The following is a 21,769-nucleotide window of genomic DNA, read 5'->3' as shown; positions in this document are numbered from 1 at the left end:
TTCGTTGGTAGTAGAAATGAGACGGTCATTTTGCCTTGTATGGTTTAAGAGATACACAGATGTAATTAAAATGATCTAGAGAAGATATTTAGCCTGAACATAAACATTCACCAAACTGTTCATCGTTTGTTTTTCTAGTAACGTTTGTCTTAACGTATGGGTCTGACACGTCAAAAGAAAAGCACGTCAGTTAGCCCTGTGCGAGGATTCTTAAGTTAGGTCACAGACACCGTGATTGGTTTTCTGCCATAATCAAAATTAGGCTTAGAAATTAATAAATGCGGCATCTTAGAAAAGAAATACAGTTTGTTCTACCACCATATATAGTGTAATAAAGCACACTTTCGCCCTGAACTACTACGCTTGTGTCCAAGTGCTTCAAAGATGTAATAGTTCAGGGCAAAAGTGTGCTTTGTTAGACTATACATGGTGGTAGAACAAACTGTATTTCTTAAGTACACAATCCCATTTCATACGTAGTTATGTCCCTCAGATAACAGGCAGTGTTCTGTAAAGATGCCAAATTAAGGAAATCATCACACAGTGCTTTTATTGGTGCACGATAACAGGTGGAGAAATTAATAGTTTTATAATGCATAACAAAACTTCAAACAATACTTATTTATGTCTATTTTCAAAACATTACATAAACACTGCTCAATGATATAATGGAAGAGTATATATATATGTCATGATCAACGTACAATGTGAATGATATAAATGTTACGAAAACAAGAAATACTGCCAATCATTGTTAAAAAAAATAAGTCATACAGACAAATTATTTTCGATCAAATCTGCCTGCTAAATTTATAAATGAGTGCCCTGAGATTAAACGGTCTTGTTTTCAATTGAGGAACAGTTTTGGTTTCCAAACAAAACTGACTTTAGGTCGAACCCATTCATATAAAAATACATCCTTTGACATATATCATCGTAAAAGGTACATGAAAAGAAATAGTGAGCAGATTTTTCATAGTTATGGCCACAAGAGCAAGATGATGGAGATATAAATTTCTCATATTTGTGTATACTAAGGTCACTAATAATAATAATAACATCACATCACGTACATCACCCAGTTAGGGCTGACCCCCCGAAGCTGGTTTTCTTACTGGGTTACAAATAGACAAGAGGACTTGAATCTTTCATTTCCGCAGCCCAGTCAGCCTTCCTCCGGTAGCCAAACCAACCTTACTGGAGATGGGACTTGCCCCAGGGGAAGGCACAGAACCCGACCAAGAATATCTTGGTCACAACATCTAAAATCCTTGCTACTTGAGTGTGCGATGGCGACTGGATGGCCTGATAATCCACGCATAAATGGCAAGTCGCTTAAGCTGCATTGGGACAATGCCATGCCCATGTATGCTTACCTGACGGAGCAAAATCTCCGAGATCAACTCCGGCGGTTTAAACATCTAATGCCCCGTGAGCCAGTTAAATCCACAACTGGTGCCCGTCAGGAACCTTTGCAAGAGCAAAGTGCTCAAGTGGCAGCAGACCCAAAACTTCTGATGGACATCCACGTCAACCTCTTTCCTCTTCCTGATGGAAACTCTTCTCAGAAAGAGCCAATTGGCCCCCAAATTTTGGACCCTCACTCTTCCTCTTCTTCAATTGCAGACCTTACCGAAAATCCTGTTTATATTTTGTTTACATCTATTTATAAGGAAATTTGTAATTTACCTATAGGGAAACAGAGGCCAGTTAAACAACTAAACGTGTCTTTTCCCAAAAATGAAATTGATTTACTTAATGAAATTATCTCTCTAACACTCCCCGCGGACTGTTCATTACATGAAGTAAATTGTTGTGTCTATGCTGCCGCTCAAACTTTGGAGGAACTTCACACAGTTTCCAAAGAAAAATGTCCAAATACTAAGAAAAATAAACCAAAGAAAAACCGGTTTCAAGAAAAATTAACTGAAACTAGAAAATATATTTCCTGGATAGATCTGTGCCTGAAATTAAGGTCATCAGGGAATCCCATGTCTAAACGACAAAAGGCAATTTGGAGAAAATTAAAATTACAGTACAAGACAACAAAAGAAAAAGTACTTCTCCAAATTGTCGATTCCCTTAAGACAAAAATAAAAATTTGGACTGAAAGAAAGAAAAAATGGGAAAAGAGAAACAAGTTTATCAAAGAAAATAAACTATTTAGAAATAATGAAAAGCAATTTTACAGGCAACTCAAGACTAATGGTATTGATGAGCATGACAAACGGCCTCCCATGGCTGCCAATGAAAGGTTCTGGAAACAGTTGTGGTGTGTACCCAGCAACTGTAACCTGGAGGCACCATGGGTCGATGATTATGACCATGCAATGCATGAGAAAGTAACTAGGTCGTTTGTCTGTTACATCTCACCAGACTGCCTGAAAAGTGTCATTAAAAAGTCCAAATCTAATACAGCTCCAGGGCCTGATGGCATTCGAAACCGGTATTGGAAACTGTTTCCCTGTGTCCAAACACCATTACTTCACTGTTTTAATTCTCTTGTGGACACAGGTGATGTTCCTCCGTGGTTCTGCAAAGGTCGCACAATACTCATTCCCAAAAAAGGAGAATTGACTGATCCCAAAAACTTCCGCCCTATCACATGTCTAAATACTCAAAACAAATTATTCACAGGGTGTTTGACAAACCTCGTGTCACCTTACTGCTCTTCTAATGACATAATTTACAGAGAGCAGAAGGGGGCGAGAAAGGGATGTTGGGGGTGCAAGGATCAACTTCTTGTACAGAAAATGATTTTGGAAGAGGCTAAAACATACCATCGCAACCTCTCCATGTGCTGGATAGACTACAAAAAGGCATATGACTCTGTCCCTCACGAATGGATTCTGAAGTGTCTTCAGTGTATTGACCTCCCTGAACGACTACTTGATTTACTCAGGTCTTTAAAGAGTTGCTGGTCGACTCAGCTTGAGATGTACTCGCAAGGAGAGGTGCAGACTTCGGAATCTATTCCAATCAGAAGGGGAATATTTCAGGGGGACTCCTTCAGTCCTTTGCTTTTTTGTCTGTCGCTAAATCCATTGAGTTTTCTGCTCAACAGGGAGGAAGGGTACCATCCTGAACCTCCTCAGCACAGATCCCCAACACCTCTTGCTCATCTTCTCTACATGGATGACATCAAGCTCCTTGCCAAAGGAGAGACCAATTTGAAAGAACAGGTTCTCCTTGTCGAGTCCTTTTCTAATGATATTGGCATGACATTTGGACTCGACAAATGTAATACTCTTCATTTGAAATGTGGCAAGGTAACTAATGATCGATCGGTCAAGCTACAAGGGGGAGGAGTTATTGAGCATCTTGTGGAAGATCAGGCCTACACCTATCTTGGAATGCAAGTTCGAGACAAGCTCCAAAATGCCCAGATTCAAGATAAACTTTCGGCCGAGTATAAATCTCGTTTAAAGAAAATCTGGAGCTCTGAGCTAAATGCTCGAAACAAGGTCAAAGCCACCAATACTTTTGCTGTGCCAGTCCTCTCCTACTCCTTTGGAGTAGTTGATAAAACAAGACATCCAGGGTCTTGACCGCCTGACCAGAAGGATCATGTCAGATAACTGAGCACACCACCCTCGTTCCTCTCTTAATCGTTTATATATGCCAATCAATTCTGGAGGTCGGGGTTTGATTAATGTGGAAGCTCTTCATGACAGAATTTTATTGTGTACTTTTGCACATATTTATTTATCAGATGATCCTCTGGTGATGCACGTCAAGACTCATGATGAAAGCAAGGAATTCCACAGCTACTTTAAGCGTGCCAAGGTTGTTGGACACAATCTGAAATTTGAAATTGATTTTGTTGATGGCGATGTACTGCTGGACGGTACAGTGATGGGAGTAAACCAGTTGAAGTCTTTCACCAAATCTGCCCAGAGTCGGTCATTTGTGGAGAAGCTGTCTGAGAAACCATTGCATCGAGTGTACATGCAGTGTGTGGAACAGAACAGCAATCCAACCAACTCCTTCACCTGGATGAAGTCAGCTGGTCTCAAATGTGAAACTGAGGGCTTCCTTTTTGCTGCTCAGGACCAGTCACTTCCCACTCGCAATCGTCAGAATGTGATTCTTAAAGAAAATATCAATATGAAATGTCGTCTTTGCAATAAATTTACAGAGACTGTCCAACACCTTGTCAGTGGATGCCCTTCCTTGGCACAAACACCATATCTTAAAAGACATGATGGCATGGTTCGCTGATTTTATTATCGTCTCCGCCATGCCTGTGGCTTTGACTCCGAGGTCCATCCATGGTACGACCCTGAACATGTCCAGGGCGTCCTGGAAAATGCCAGCTACAAACTTCTCTGGAATAGGCCAATATACAGCCAACAAACCTGATCTTGTCCTTTTTGATAAAGCCAATGAAATTATTTATATCATAGAATTTTCTGTCCCTTTTGACAGCAATGTGATTGGCAAGATTCAGGAAAAGCATGATAAATATGCGGACCTCGCCTTTGAAATGTCTCGCTTGCATCCCAAGTACACTGTCGTCAGGCTCCCCATTGTTCTCGGTGCCCTTGGTTTGGTACCTCCTGATCTCTTGGCGCAGATCAGGAGAGTGCCCGGATTCTCCACCGGAAGAACAGCCCATCTGACAATCGGGGTAATGCAGAAGGCTGCAGTGTTGGGGAGCCTCCATATTCTCCGGAAAGTTCTTGGTGGGTTCGACAAGGCAGTGTTTCCTAGGAGAAGTCCCATTCGCTGTCTGGGCTGCGTGTAGAGGGGGCGAGGGCCCTGAGCTGATGATGAGCTTTACCAGCCTGACTGTGCCAGGATCACCCGAACCCTCTCTGCTGCATTTCTATCTTAATCTGTAAAACATAATAATAAGAGTACTTATATGGCGCCTCATCCACATCACTAAGGGACATGCTCTAAGCGCATACACTGAACATCAATATTATTACCCCAGATAACCCAAGCTGCCTGTTAGGCACTAGAAGGTTATAGTCAATGACTTTATCTCCCCAGGTACCCACTTTCTGCTGAGTGGACAGAGGCAATTCTTGAACAAACTCACTTGCCTAAGGTGAGACCACATGTTTGACCTACATTCAAGTCAGAGATGAGAATGTATGATCTGGCAAAATCTACTACTGAAATTCAGTCAAAATTACTGTACATATTAGATTTGTTTGAAATTACATTCTTGAACCTTGTGAGGCTCAGTAATTCTCTATGTTCAACTGGTAAGGAATTCCATAATTTAACGGTATCCAGAAGAAAGGACCTCGCATAATTTGCAGATTTACAGTCTATAGTCTGAAGATTTGAATCATTACGCAGACTACAACCAACAACATCTGATACTACAGGCAGAACAAGATTACTAAGATAACTTGGCATAGTGTTATCAACCATTTGTCACCATTTTCTGAAAGTATTTTCTACAACAGAACAGGTGACAATTAGTTTCTTTGTATATTTTATGATGGCTGGTTACACAGGCAGCACCACACACGGTTCTTAGGGCATCATGGTTGAGCTTTTCAAATGTATCTGCTTATTGTTTCGTACTATCCCATATATGATTGCAACAATAAAAAACTGGTAATATGAACTGTTTGCACGTGTTTCTAACGTTTTCCAGTGTAAACGATATTTAAGACTCCTTAGACAATTTACCATTGGCGCAACCTTTTTTAGCACAATCTTTCATAATCATCCAAGAAAAGGTGTTTATTTCTGTTTATACCTTCAACTATAGTATTTATACATACAATAAACAAGAGTGGCCCCAATACTGAACCCTGGGATACTCCAGCAAAAAACAGCTTTATTATGAGACCTAAATCCATTAACTCATTAAACCCAAGAACCACTTCACTAATCAACACCTGGAACCCTTCGCTGATCGCCTGGCTTGCGGTGGTGAGACTAATTGGTGCTATTCACACCTGATTTAATTGGCAAGTTTCAGGGATGACAGGAAACTGTCTAGTCATACACAAGCTCTGATTGTTTAATTGTGTCAAATTATCGTTGAAAAAAAGCAGGTGTGAATACAAATCATTTATTGCAATGTTTTATGTAATTTTTTTGTTTCTCTTGCAGACCATTGGCAGCTTGTACATAAGTATCTTATCAACATATTGTTGTATTATTTGTAAGACATGAAACATACATAAACAAACTGCCTCTCTCAAATAATTGTGTGAGGTTAGTTTTTCAAAACATCTTTGACGGTGACAGAGTGTAAAGAAGAATTTACTTACAAGTTTAATAATCTTCTACGAAAGTAATACTTTTGTTCATACATTGCTAGTGTCTACTCAATATTTTAGGAAAGTACTAATACGCTAGTTAGTGACTTACATAGAATGCGCATATTCATAGTTTGCCACTTTGTTTCATCTAGATTTAATGCAAAAAACATACATTATCATATGAATATACATATACATATTATATAATACATATTCCTTGCATAGATATAAAACAAAGAGTCATCAAATAGCGAGTCATCAAAGTTCCCAAATAGAAAGTTTGATATCACAACTGTTCAACATAGTGGCTGATCATTTGTTATCAATGACCAATCAAATCATGTGATACCTGTCACAGAGGAAATGACAGGTGATGGGATGCAGGATATATACTGTAAACTGTCTTATTTCCGCGCCTTTAAATTTTTGCGAGTGATGGTCACTAAGTCTTTTCGTGCCTTCTTATTTTCGCAAGGTGAATGTTTTTACACGACACGTAGGTGCGTGACCATTGAGCTGTTATAAAATAAACAGATTTGCGAAGTGATTTAACAACAAATTAATGTAATTGATTTCAGAATTAATCCTTTTTAATTAGGTGTTAGAGCAATGAAAATAGAATGTGATTGAGCCGTGTTAATCCAGATTAGCAAAGCGGTGGCACATGATTGAGCAATGACACCTGTATTGTTTTTGTGTCTTTGACTTACCTCAATAGAGTGTATGATATATCTATATTATCGCATGTTTTTATTCTCACGTCGTGAAATAAGACAGTTTACGCGAAGTTCGCGAAAATTAAACGGTCGCAAAAATTTGGCTGTTTACAGTACTTAAGAGCAGATATGGTGACTCAACAGCTGGGATAGAGATTGATTATTGGCTATATCACTGACATCGACTCTAGCTATCATATAACAGTTTGTGTATTGTAAACAAACATAATCGTAACAATGCATGAAATATGCCAGTGTAGGAAAGACAGCCTGTCCCAATGTCTGAGATGGGTGAATGTTGTGGAGGATGGGTGAAAAAACAATCTAGTCCATCCTCATGTTGGGTCAGTTTCCGATCTTGATGGAGATGTTGATGACTTGTCTGAAGACTAGTTCAGTAATGTTGTAACCAGATGATTCCACTTGGAGAGACTTAACATTCCCAGCTCTGTGTGTGTGCATATTAAATGATAGCTTAAAATAAAACAAAACAATCTTGAAACGGTGTTTTACTTATATTTGGAGGACAGGCTAGATTTTGGCAGGATTGGTAAAAACATTTGACCTGCAGTCCTGTGGACAGGCTAGATTTTCTACATCTTTCCTACACTGAATATACACAAAAGACAACTAGAATTTCATGAGTTTAACTGGCCTCAGACATCGAAAACACATTTTAGGGGGGGTTTTTTAATAAGCAAAACATGCAAATATAATATGCATAATGGTATGAGGAAGAGTTGGTACTTGATATGAATGAATATCCTAATTAAAGTATATGCATTTTAGAATTAAAAAAGGAACACAATACTGAATGAATATATTTATAAACTTGCAGCTGAATCTCCTTAATATTTATGAAAATGTGCATACCTATATTTATACTGAATGTAAATGAGGTTCAGAAGATTACAGATGTACATGTATGGGGCATGACTCCATAAAACATGTTTCTTTGTTTCTTTTATACTTGTCACAGGACAAACGTCTCAAAAATTTTGTAACTACAGATACATGCTACTGGGGATTTTTTTTTCAGGATGAAAGAGGTGGTCAGTTACCGTACTACTGTAGTCTGATTGACTGATTATACGCAGATGTATCAGTACCGCAACTTAGGGTTGTTCTCTACTCGTCTACATTCTTAATACAACACTTCATGGTCTGTTGACCACATATTATGCAAGGATAAATGAGTGTCTCCCCTACGAGGGGGTTAATTGGAATCTTCTATTTGAAAGAAGAGAAAGAGGTATAAAATGACTTTATCTATTGATATCAGAAGACATTTAATGTCTTAATGGGAAGAAATACTAGGAAGACGATTTCCCCAGAATGATTTGGATATATACATTTAATGCCCAATAGATGCACAGAGAGTGTAAATTTGAAATATTTCCAATACAAGGTTACTCAGAATATTTTAACTACTAATACTTATTTACACAAGATTGGAATTAGAAAAGTACCATTATACATATTTTGTAAACAGGCTCAAGAGTTTGTATGGCATGTATTGATTGAGTGTAGTTTTGTTAAGGGAGATCATGAATAATAATGACCAAATGAAAGCTGCCTAAAAGCAACTGATTTGACTGAATTAACTCAATGTCATGTGCTAATTCTTCTGTTTCCGTAAAATTACTAATCTGCATTTTGAACTCAGCCGTCAATGACAGAAAGGTGTTAGTCGCACTTTTTTTTAATGGACAAGCTAGCGTCACCAATTAGCTTCTCATTGACTGACTTTGGCTTATGTATACAAGACTGCCCTTCATTTGAATCTCATGGGACCAAATTTCCTTCTAGAGTCATCCTGTGTATTTCTGAGACAAACAGGCAATCAAATGATGACAATTATAACAGTGAATGGCCTGGATCCACAGGTACTTCGAGTCAAGATTTGACAGTAGCAACTCTTCCTAATTCATAAATGATACCCTTGTGCCAAACTCTGTTAAATGCTTTGCTTACATCACAACATACTCCTCTGTTTACTTTTCCTCTATTTACTGCAATGAAATCCTATCAATACGTTAACTGACTAACAGTAGAATCTCCTGGTTTGCAGCTGCACTGGAGATGAAAAACTATGTCATTACAATTACTGGTCAAAAAGTTCTAAGCCTATATAATTTCTAGACTGATGACACCATCTAATCTTAGGAGTGTCGTTGGACAGTGTTCTTCATCAGCATTTCCAGTTTTTTTACACAAATAGATCAACTGGTTCGAAAGCAACAGGTCCTTGAAGCATACCTGGGTATACATACGTGTACAACATAAGAGATGTTGAGGGCTGGAGTTATGATTTTACATGACAATGCTACGTCTCACACCTTTTGATTGGAAAAGTCTGCAGTTCATCAATGTGGCTTCAAAGAACTTTCTCATCCTCCATATTTACCTGACCCAGCTGGCCCCAAGCGACTTTCACCTATTTCCAACAATAAAGGAACATCTCTGTGGAAAACATAATGCTGATAATAACGAGCTCAAATCTGCTGTACTCGTATGTATACCTCAGTATGCATCAAAGACCTGTTGCTTTCGAACTAGTTGATCCACACTATAAACATTCCACTTTATCCCTTTGAAATCTGTATATGAAAACACATCACCTAATCCCCTTGATCTCTGTACATTTCAGTCTGTAATACTATCTCACTGGCTTATTGTACATACTATATATCTGGCTTGTTATAAATGTCATTCACCTGATGAAGGGGCAAGAAGTAGCCAAGAAACGTGTTGTAAGTATTAAAGAAGTTGTAAATCCATACTATTCGTTGTCATAGGAAATCCAGTGATCAACAGCATGAGCAACTGTGAACTGAGGACATATGTCAACCAAGTCAGCAAGCCTGACGATCCTGTTAGGCACCTCTTATGACAAGCTTATGTTGGGGGTTCATGTGAGAGATACTATTAGCAAGTCAACTACTTATGAAATGTTAAGAATGAAGCAATCTTTTCTTTAAAAAAAATCCATTTTTTTCTTGTGTGGTGACAGTCAAAATACAAGAATTTTGGCAATGATGTATGAGAAGTTTTGTATTCACATGGATCAAGGATGACTCACTTGCAGCCTCTGAGAGGGCACTGTTATCATTAGCATCTACACACTCCACCAAGGACAGTAGATGTTTCTTTCTTATGGCACGACCAATGTCATCATGACCAACACCAGCCTTATCATCAAGTTCAGATACCTGTTGAATAGACAGCAGTCATTTACAAAAAGAGTATGAATAATCAAAATCATTAAACTTTTTGCAGCAACAGAAAACTTACCAATGGCCAATGAACCTACTTGCAATTAATAACACTTGTTAGAAAACAATTATTTATGATGGATTTCACAGTCAGGTATTTTAATACTGCTTGTGTTTTATTACAGGGACTATATTATTGAAACTATTACTACCACATCATCTAGTTCCTTCTCTGAGATATGGTCACTAACCTCTCTGAATACTGCCAGGATTTCATCATTATCTCCATCAAATGCTGCCTCAAGTACTCGCTTGATTCTTTTTCTTTGTTCAGCCTTTTTCTTCCTTTCTTCTTCTTCTATCTTCCTCTCTTTTTCTGCCTCCTCCTGCTGTTTCTTTACTAGTTTCACAAATGCCTGGATCATCAAGCAACATTCACATCAGGATCAATATCCCAAACATATCTAGTACCTATGTTGAAATAGAGCATATATATACTGTATTTGTGTAGTTCCACTTTTGGCAGCAAGGAATATATAGCTATGTGTATGGGTCAGCTGCTCACACAAAAGACACATAGTTGTGTTAAATGTTCAACTGTCCACCTATCATTAATTCTCAAATACTGAGCACAATAGAGATCTTGCAGTCAGCAGCAAGAAGACAAAACTATCAATATCCCTCACGATGGCAAAATACTCTTCATGAATATGTCTACTAATTATGAGTGGAGTATGTCAGTGTTTTGGTGTGAATATGGCAGAATTGAAGGAGAATATTGTAAGGAAAAGAACACTACCACCAAATTTAGTCAAGGTGGACCTTGTTGCTATGGAACAACAAAAAATATTTCATTCAGGATTCCAAACCTATCACATGGCACAAGCAAACCACCAGACCAATCTATGTGCCAAAATTGGTGAAGAAATAGTGAACAGTTCTGCTCCAGAAAAGAGCACAACCACCAATTTCAGTCAAAGTCCACCTTATTGTCATGAAAACAAAATTCACACACTGATGTAACCCCCACAAGGAACATCTATGGATCATTGTGAACATGTATACCAAGTTTGATAAAGCTTAAGTTTGCGAGATCTGCTCCAGGCAAGATGACATTATCATACTCAAAGTCTAAGTCACATTTCCACAGATATTCATATCATATCCAATCCAATTCATTTCCATTCCCTAAGAGGCACATCTAGGAATCATGCTTGACATATGTACAGAGATTGATGAAGCTAGTAAAGATCTGCTCTTGACAAGATGACATCCTCATAGTCACAGCCTTAGTCATGTTTCCATGGAAAACGCAAAAAAATATGATTAACAACTGTGTCTAACCCCAAAAGGACACATCTGGGGATCATACCAAGTTTGGTTAAGTTATCACCATTACTTGAGGAGAAGGCTTCGGACATAGTGTGATGGACACATGGACAGATGGACAGACGGAACTCATTTCTACCTCCCCAAGAACTTTGCTGTTGCGGGGGATAAAAACAGACACATGGGATTCTTGACACTGACTGTAATCCTTATTGTATGCTGCATATGTTTACAAGACATTTGCATTCAATTCCATTCATATTTCATGGAAATATCTTATTCCTTTATTCTGCATTAAAAAATATTAAAATAAGAAGAAGAAAGGAGACTTGACTGATCCCAAGAACACTCTCCCTATCATGTTTGAAGACATAATACAAATTATTCACAGGGTGTTGGACAAACCTCCTGTCATCTTACTGCTATTTCAATGATGTAATTTACAGAGAGCAGAAGGGGGCGAGAAAGGGATGTTGAGGTGAAAGGATCAGTTTCTTGCACAGAAAATGATATTGGAAGATGGTAAAACATATCATCCCAACCTCTCCATGTGCTGGATTGACTACAGAAAAACATATGACTCTGTCCCATACGAATGGATTCTGAAGTCTCTTCAGTGTATTGACCTCCCTGAGCGACTACTTGATTTACTTAATGAGTTGCTGGTCGACTCAGCTTGATATGTACTCACAAGGGCAGGTGCAGACTTCGGAATCTATTCCAATCAGAATGGGAATATTTCAGGGGGACTCCTTCAGGCCTTTGCTTTCCTGTCTATCTCTAAATCCTTTGAGTTTTCTGCTGAATAGGGAGGACCACCTCAGCACAGATCCCCAACACCTCTTACTCATCTCCTCTACATGGATGACATCAAGCTCCTTGCCAAATAGGAGATACCAATTTGAAAGAACAGGTTCTCCTTGTTGAGTCCTTTTCTAATGATATTGGCATGACATTTGGACTCTACAAATGTAATACTCTTCATTTGAAATGAGGCAAGGTAACTTGATGGGTTGGTTAGGTTACAAGGGGAGGAGTTTTTGAGAATCTTGTGGAAGATCAGGCCTACACCTGTCTTGGAATGCAAGTTTGAGACAAGCTCCAGAATGTCCAGATTCAAGACAAACTTCAAGCCAAGTATAAATCTTGTTTAAAGAAAATCTGGAGTTCAGAGCTTAATGCTTGAAACAAGGTCAAAGCCACCAATACTTTTGCTGTGCCAGTCCTTTCCTATTCCTTTGGAGTAGTTGATTGGACAAAACAAGACATCAAGAATCTTGACCACCTGACCAGAACTATCATGTGATTCATCAAAGGCATTTAGAAGTTGGTGTAGTAGTACAGAACAAATTGTATGGATAGCAACTTCTTGAGTTTATTTTAAGATGTTTCGTGGCTTATCCTAGCCCCCTCATCAGGTTGAGCTGAACTGAGAAGTAAGGCTTAATCCCCTGAATGCCACAGGGACATATATGTTCCTCCTTTTCACCCCTCACATTCTAAATATACCACACACATATACTTCACAGTTTTGAATTCTGCGGAAAATTCTGTTTCTTGATACCATCCACTATTATCTCAGACCCAGCTAAAGTGCTTAAAATTGCCTTTCAGGCTTCATCATAAATGTCACTATTTTTCACACTACACAAAATCATGATTCAGAGCATTATTTGCTGTATGTTTTGAAAGGTGAAAATTGGATAATTACTGGAAGTATTGAATTTCAAAAACAGCATATTAATGATCACTGATATCAAGTTTTCATGTAACCAGTAATGAAAATTCTGAAACGTCACAGATGAACCCAGAATAGGTTGGGATGTTTTCGAAAATACACTTACACGAACGCCAAAGTGCACTTTCCGCCATATTGGATAGTGTTTACAAAATCATGGCTATTACATCATGTATTTTTCATAGTCAGCTGCAAGAGATGCATCATTGAATTTCCCACACATCTTAGAATCAAATTACAAATGGTCTTTGTCACCAATACCAACTGTCTAGATAAAACAAAACATATTAGGTGTGAAAACTAACGCTACGCTCGAAAGACTGCAATTGTTTGAAATGTAAACAAACAAAAATTTCGACTTTACACTGCATAGCACTTTCGGAAATTTTCGAAAATCCAGCGGTGTAATCATTCCTTACAATGGTTCAATACGCTTAAAATATTCAGGGGAAGTGTATCGTAGCAAGAAATAGCGCTAGCTAATCAAAAAATGTAATTTTCTGAATAAAATTGATATTTTATACTTATCCTGACTCGTGCTTAATTGCTTACTCTCCTCTTCCTGGCAAAGGTAGTCGAACACCTGATATCCCTTGAAGTTCTCTTCTAAAAGAAGCAGACTTAAAATTCACACTCACCCATGTATTGCCTCCCTTACCACGCACATGGTTAGCTGACAGCCTTGATACTTCACTCTCTCCTTACATCACCCGACATGAGAATACTAGAGTTCAGCGTATCTGTGAGGGGCAGTTGCGACTGCTTTCATCATGAGTCAGGATAAGTACAAAAAATCAATTTTACTAAGAAAATTACATATTTTTCCTTTGCTTACAGAATCCGGCGGAAACAGCGGTGGGTCAGACCACGCTGGATTCTGCTGGCTGTTAAAAATTACGTCCAATAATTTCCCCCACTAACAGGAACTTATAACAGCGATAATTCGGTCCTGTCCTTTGTAATATTCATTGTAGATTCTGGGGGAATCACATCCAGTCAAAATTGTCTTCCATAGACGACTTCGTTGACTGGCATGTGATGATATCAAAAGTAACCAGCGTTCTGCTAGTTTCTGATGCAACTAGATGTCAAGATATAGTAATCAAGACTAGTTGCGACCCCTCTTCGCATACAAGTGTCTTCATTACAAGTACAGGGTCATAATGACTCATGCTAGTATGTTTAAGATGTGAGCATGGACTTTCCACCATTATACTCAACAGAGCGTCTGGTTTCCACAAGTCACGTGATAAAACAGGTGAGTGGACTCAGCACCTTTCGGGGAACTGTTAGTTGCTGAGCAATGACAAGAGGCCCAAACTGATGAATGCTAGAGACGTCCTGGCTGTATCTCGTATGTAGTGGTTGGCTAACACCGTGTTTGACTTCCAAAAGCAGCCCTCCATTATAGTTGATAGCGAACAATTCCCATGTAGCGATAGTGTAGAGGCCAAGGCTCTGACTTCATGTGGGTTGGAGGCTTGCGGCAGTTCCAATCTTGCTGCTTTAAAGGCTCTCAATATAACAGCTCTGATCCAAACTGAGATAGTGTTGCGGGATATTTCCGTAAGTGTCTCAGTAGATATAGGGATAAACAGGCGCTTGAAATGTTGCCCTCTAGACTTGGTACTTGTGATGCATATCTTCAATGCTCTGACTGGACATAATGATAATTCTTGAGTATTATGAGGTCTAGGGATTGAAGATAGTGCCGGTTATGTGGAATTGCTTATCCAGTTGACCTGGCAGTTGATTTTCCGCAATAAAATCCCATCGCAGACCCAGATGAGCTGTCTGCTGAAGACTTGCATCAAAGCTTGTGTGGTTGAAGTCTAGAGCATGAATTTCTGACATTCATGCAGCTGTAGCCAAGGCAAGTCAAAAACAGCGGCTTCTGAGTTAGCAGTTCAAATGAGGTCCAATCAAGCAGCTCATACGCATCACTTGTGAGATGTTGGAGCTCTAAATCTATGCTGTTGATCCAACTTGAAGGAGCATAGCAAGGGATGTAAGTCGGTTACTTTTGTCAGCTTGGTCCCCGTTTCCATGGTGACAACTGAGCTGAGAGTTGCCAAGTATGCATTTAGTGTAGAGCCTTTCAGACTTCTTGAACAACATAGGTGACATACACAAGAAAAAAAACGGTGATTTACAAAAATTTACAAAATTTAAATGTCATATTTACAAACATTTACAACGATTGTAAAGGTGATGTTTACAAGGCTGGTAAGTTTTTTGTAAATTTAGGAAGGATTTTACCACTACTTTTTTCAATTTTCCCATTTCTCAAGAATCCCCGTGACTCTGTACACTTACTATTTTATTATTTCTTTTGTTCTGTTAGAGTTCTTACTGTTGATAAGCATAATGAATCTTGCATGTGACATATTTATTCATGAAAACTGAAGGAATAAGCCATATTTTGTATAGTCCATTTGTGCTTTATATCAATGCAGCTGCGTCTTGTGTGTAAAAACATGAAAGTTGATGTATACGGCCAGCATTGATCTATATACCTAATACTTGTGCCTGTTAAAACAGATGTCTTGCCTTTGTTCGAGATCATCATCCCAAGCTCATTCCGGTGATTTTACCACTCTACTCCATGGGAACTATATGCATTCTCTAAATAACACCTGTCACTAGACCTTTTATGTTGGTGCTCATTAACAGTGTTATGCAATTGGCGTATTCACAAAATCTCATAAACATGTCAATAGATAATTGGTTGCGTTGTCAGTACGTGTGGATTGGAGCAAATACTCAAATGAATTAATAAATCATTGTGTTACAAGATTTATATAATCATTTACAAGAAGTATGTTACAGAATATTTAAATGGTGCATGCCGGTCTATAATTTGTTTATTTTCAGCGTACATAAATTTTTAATTTATCATTCATACGTAAAACATAACTTACATAAATGTACACTCTGCCATGCATTTGGTAACTGCGTAAATATGAGAAATTCTTAAAGTGCTACACAATCATACATCATCAGTGTCAACAGTGATAGTTCATTTCAGACACAACTGACTCAACAAGATGGGAAAAAACTTTTCCATACTCTGTCATGGTCTTCCTTTCTGCTTGAAGATGTTGTTTGTCTTAAGTCTTTGGTTACTTTGGTGAGCATCCACAACTTTACCATCAAGACACCAAAAATAAGAGACACACACACACACACACATATATGGGGTTAATACATATTTAAACGTGAAGTCGATTGGATTGGCAAACAAGATAGAAGCTTATGTTAATACCTCTCAAATGCACTTTACAAAGGTAAATAAACCAAAGTTCTAATACAAGATTATCTTATGACAATCCACGAGGTTAATTCTTCAATCATATTTAGTATCAAATCTAAAAGAAGCAGTGACGAAGAGGTAGGCAGATCTTAAGATGGACAGATTATTAAGATCAGATAATTCACTATTTCCGTATAAGATTGTCTTCAAGCTTTACCCATGTTTGTAATTCAAATTTATACACATATGTGACAACACATGCTGCATTTAAATTTTGTATTGTATGTTGTATGGTACCGGTGTCGATATAAACTGTAAAGTCGTTCACAATCCCATTTCATTTTTATCAATAAATAACAAACAAACAGGTATGGGGGTGGAATATATTCCCCAGGTAACACCAGCTGTTTTTTGTGGTTGAGCTGAAGGATTACATGTTGCATGTAATTTCAATTATAATGTATAATTAGTATAAGACTGATTTTGGATGTATTCTTACAGACGTAAAACGATGTGTTTTATGGTTTTAAGAAATAGGTTTCATCAAAAACAACAATGACGGAGCAATACAGACTAATTCCAGTATTCATGCATATACATATTTTGGGTTCCCATATCACACGTCATTATATGGATGGAATAGTGACTTTAATAGATATAAACCCATTTACTCACAAAACAAATCCTTTTCAAAATCGCTAAGGCATTTCAAAATCAAATTTACACAAATATGTTTTAAAAACTAAATTGATTGTTTATTTCTTTGTAAATGTTTGTAACGTTTTCAGACAAGGTATTCTTATACGATGTTGTATTAGCAGTAATTCGACTTTATTCAAGACTTTAGTTGCAATACCTGCTAGTCATTTTGTTAGGTTTTTCAAAATGCTAACTGTATTTTTCCTATGAATCTATTTTCACAGACAACTGTGAGACAGGCTCTCCAGAATGCTGAGTCTGTAAGAGGAATGACCCTAAATCCACAACAGATGTAAGAATATACTTAATATGATTTAAATAGTAGCTGCAAGAGTTTCAATGCACTAAACCATTCATCAAGTAAAACTTCAGGTGTTTCTACAATAACCTCTACATGAATTAATTGTGCTGACAATTAATTTAGAATTGTATTTTTTCAGGTTAGAAACAGGACAGAATAAGGACATCATGGGATTTTGCTAAGACAGCTCTCCCTGTTATTCCACACGCTGAGTTTCAACGTATTGCAGTTCTGCTTAATGCTCTGTCCAATATGCATCAGTGCGCAACAAAAAATGAGCACAACCTGCTGTCATATAAATAAGAATGCTCATTTCTTGAGCTCAAAACGTGACTTTTGTTGCACAGTAAAATTATGCAACAAAATGTGATGTTCATGGGCGATTTTGTTCAACCGTTTGAATCAGGTGCATGTGTTTAGTGACGACTTCCTGTTATAATTCTGTAACCACTGTATAATAAATGTCAGTTTTATTGAAACATAAAGTTTCTGTCAGGGTATTGTATTTTGTTTGTTGCAGTGGCTATGACAAGATGTTTGCAGATAAAAAAGGAAACCGTCTCAAGAAAGAAAAACAAACACAATGATGTCATGAAAAAATATTCCAGAAAAACTACAGTAAGTAAGCATGAAAACCAATTTAACTAGCTTTCGGGAATCAAGAATTAGATGAAACTGTTTTAAGAGGATGCACTACGTAACTTGGCTTACCATCAATGAACAAGGAAGAAGGAATGTTAATTGATGAAGTGAGTGAGTGAGTGAGTTTAGTTTTACGTCGCACTTAGCAATATTCCAGCTATATGGCGACGGTCTGTAAATAATCGAGTCTGGACCAGACAATCCAGTGATCAACAACATGAGCATCGATCTGCGCAATGGGGAACCGATGACATGTGTCAACCAAGTCAGCTAGTCTGACCACCCGATCCCGTTAGTCGCCTCTTACGACAAGCATAGTCACCTTTTATGGCAAGCATGGGTTGCTGAAGGCCTATTCTACCCCGGGACCATCACGGGTTTAATTGATGAATCTTAACTGAGATGATATCAATTAACAAGGCATTAGGCCTTGTTAATTAATGAACCTTTACTGACATGACTTGCTCATCAATGAACAAGGGATTAGGCCTTGTTATGTATTGAGGCTTTGCTCAAGGCTAGGAGATACAGTAACAATCACCCCACCGTATTAATCTGTGTGATCTTTCAAAGGAGAAAAAAGGTTGTACCATACACCTGTGTTCTAATGCACTAAATACTCAAGTATCAATAATACTTGCTATGAGATTATGAGAATAACAATTGATTCTATTTTCACACTGGTTTACCATTCACTTCATGCAAGTATGATCATATTGACTTCAGAAATCGAGTCGAATGGATGCGGCAGGCAGACCTCCCCAGCCATAAGAAAGCAAACTATGAACAAGTATTGAAGAATGCACAACTACAATGTTACCCCATTGTTTTTGATTGTATATTTGATAATAATGTGTAACATATTTTCCGTAAATTTGTAAATGGAATGTTTTTGTATGAAATTTAATCTTCCTCTTTCTTGTTGTAATCTGATAATTCCTTCCCGAAGGTAAATAAACATGTAGTGTAAGCTTGACACTGTCCATTTGTTTTGGGATAATTTAATTCGCATGAAACACAGGAGTATTATAAAAGTGAAACAAATTCCGCATTATAGAATACCATTTCCATCAACAGTGCAGTTTTGACCATGGAGCACTATCAAGCGAACATCAAATTTATTTCAATCTTATGATATGCCAAATAAACCAAATTCAGCACATTACAACTTTCACCACCTAAACAACCCACTCCTCGGCGCATTATCGCGATGATGACACTGCAAGCTGTCAAACCAGCCTACAACTCAGCAGAAACAATTTCAAAATGTTTTTTTTTTTATCCACTAAAGATGCAGCAGAGTACTAACTATAGCGAGGGAAATGGAAGCAGTATGACTCGTCACATCTCAAATATGGTTCCTATGCTGTGAAAAAAATGACAATGCACAAAGTCGAACGAAGGCCATTCTGTGTTATTACAGTAAGGCACAAGGTGGATAAGAACTTACTAGTATTTGGCGTTACCACTATTGATCACGAGATCCCCCCCCTCAAAAACAAAAAAAAACAAAACAAAAAACATATGAAATATCAACATGTCAAATATTCCACCACTATAAGTACTAGTAACATATATTCCATTATATAAGTCTGCTGTTTGTAAGAAAACAAATAAATAAAATTTCAAGCGTACAATCGCGATTCAGAAGTGCAATATGTTGTACTTCGACTTAGTCCCTCGTAAGGAAGCCCGCAGGAGACCAAACCCAGTCATAGCTGGTGGATGTGCACTCAAGTGTAACGACATAACACAACATATCAATAATGCCCTATGTTCCAGGGTGGGCAGTTCTCTCTGGAGGTCTTGATGTTTCTTTTTCTTTGGGAACAGTGTCTGGCCAGCACTATGTTGCACCATGTTCAGTTTATTAATTTGCGTCTCCAGTCCAACATGAAATTTATCATCTCGAAAACGTTGGGATGGGCTTTTCCAACAAGTTACTTTAACCTCCCATGCCAACCTCCAACCTGTTATTTGTCCTGGGCACATTTCTGTCATGGGGTTCCATTCCTGAAGGTTATTGTTTAGTTATGTTAAATATAGCAGTACGTGTTAACTGCAACTAGCTCGTGTACAACAGGTGTAGTCCCACGAAGCCTAAAATTATTCAGTTAGGTACAGTTCATTCGGCTTATCTGACTTCATGCCTCAATGATTTTATGGGATTATGGTGGATTGTTGCTGGGCTGACCACAGAAAGGAAGAATCAACAGAAACAAAAATCAAATATGATTGTGAAATATTTCAAAATGTGATCTATCCCATCTGTATCACCGGTTCTATTGGTAAAGGTTGAATCGACCACAAGATTCATAGCAACATATATTGTCATGTGTTATTTTATCATAACACAATCTCTATCATTTAGCATATTATCAGAGATGACAAGGTGATACTGTTTATGGTTATTGTTATTCACTGTTCCCAAACACAAAACAAGTGGGATACTGAGTCGGAATTGTTTTCTAAACAGCTTGCACATAGTGAAAGAAACACCCATGCATCTTCACTCCACCGAACACTGTAGTAAGAGCATCAGCATCCTACCCCTAACATAGTGACCCCTGTCCACTGAACAGTGGTCTGTCCCACTCTTATTTCACGCCCCAATGACCTCATTAATTATGTCGAGGGATCAAACTGTAATTAGCCTTTGGGATCTATTAGATGTGAATTTGAGACCTTGACCAAAGTCAGCTGTAGCCTTTTGGCCTGTTTTATTTTCTCGATGACTTTTGGTAGCAGCACTGGAGGGGGAAACATGAATGCGTTTTAGTCCTTTCCCTGAGATGCTGAGAGCGTCTGTTGCCCAGACTGACGGATCTGGTACTGGTGATACAAAGGTTGTAGTCTGTTTGTGGAACCTTGTTGCAAATAAATTGATTAGTTAAAATGCCTCTCAAAGCAGCATCCATTCTGTAGGTGATGGACGAAGAGGACGAGATAAGGCATATGCCATGATGTTACATATTCCTGGCATGTGACATGCTTTTATTTGGAGATTCAGACTGTCGACCATGTCGAAAAGTTGAACCCACAGGTGTAGTAGAGATGGTGGTCTCATTGACCCTTGTTTGTTTAAGTAGAAAGCCACTGTTGAATTGTCTATGTGGATCGTCAGTAACTTGTCTCTCAGTGTTGTCGACCAGTGATGGATAGCACGAATCACCACTTTCATCTCCAACTGGTTGATGGGAAGAGTTCGATCTTCCATCTTCCAGATTCCTGCTGCAACGTCGTTGTTTAGATGGGCAGAGACGTGTCTACATTGAGATGGTTGTTGAATGCTGACTGTAACACTTAAGTTCCTGCACAGACATTTGACTGGCGAGTTCCCCATAGCGAGTGTGGTTTCAAGTTGTCTAGCATCATAAACCGGTCAGGACATGAAACCGTGACTCAGGAACTGCTGTCATAAACGTAGTAGTAGTAGGCGTCTTCGTCTGGTCATATCCTGAGATGATGTGAGAAGATCGAGTAGACATTATCACTGACATAGCAGTAACGGAGAGAGTAGAACTTGTTCTAATCATTGGCTTGAACTTTGACCCACCGATCCAGGGACAGAGATGTATTTCAACATAATGATCCCGAGGAGTTAGATTCTCAAGTCATTCAAGCTGAGTTAGTAACCTGATAG

The 21,769-nt window shown here is 38.3% G+C and overlaps 1 protein-coding gene across 1 annotated transcript in view; it reads right to left on the bottom strand.

The window, feature by feature from the left end:
* Positions 1 to 21,769, bottom strand: part of LOC137291841 (IQ motif and ankyrin repeat domain-containing protein 1-like) — a 282,934-nt gene that overhangs the window by 208,332 nt on the left and 52,833 nt on the right. The window contains exons 3-4 of the mRNA XM_067823385.1: positions 10,416 to 10,580; positions 10,032 to 10,161 (exon numbers count right to left, since the gene is read on the bottom strand). Of these exons, the coding sequence (XP_067679486.1) occupies positions 10,032 to 10,161; positions 10,416 to 10,580 (295 nt within the window). The remainder of the gene's footprint in view (positions 1 to 10,031; positions 10,162 to 10,415; positions 10,581 to 21,769) is intronic.

Source organism: Haliotis asinina, chromosome 7, assembly GCF_037392515.1.
Source record: "Haliotis asinina isolate JCU_RB_2024 chromosome 7, JCU_Hal_asi_v2, whole genome shotgun sequence".
In the NCBI taxonomy this organism is placed as follows: domain Eukaryota; kingdom Metazoa; phylum Mollusca; class Gastropoda; order Lepetellida; family Haliotidae; genus Haliotis; species Haliotis asinina.
This window is presented reverse-complemented; position numbering and strand designations above follow the sequence as displayed.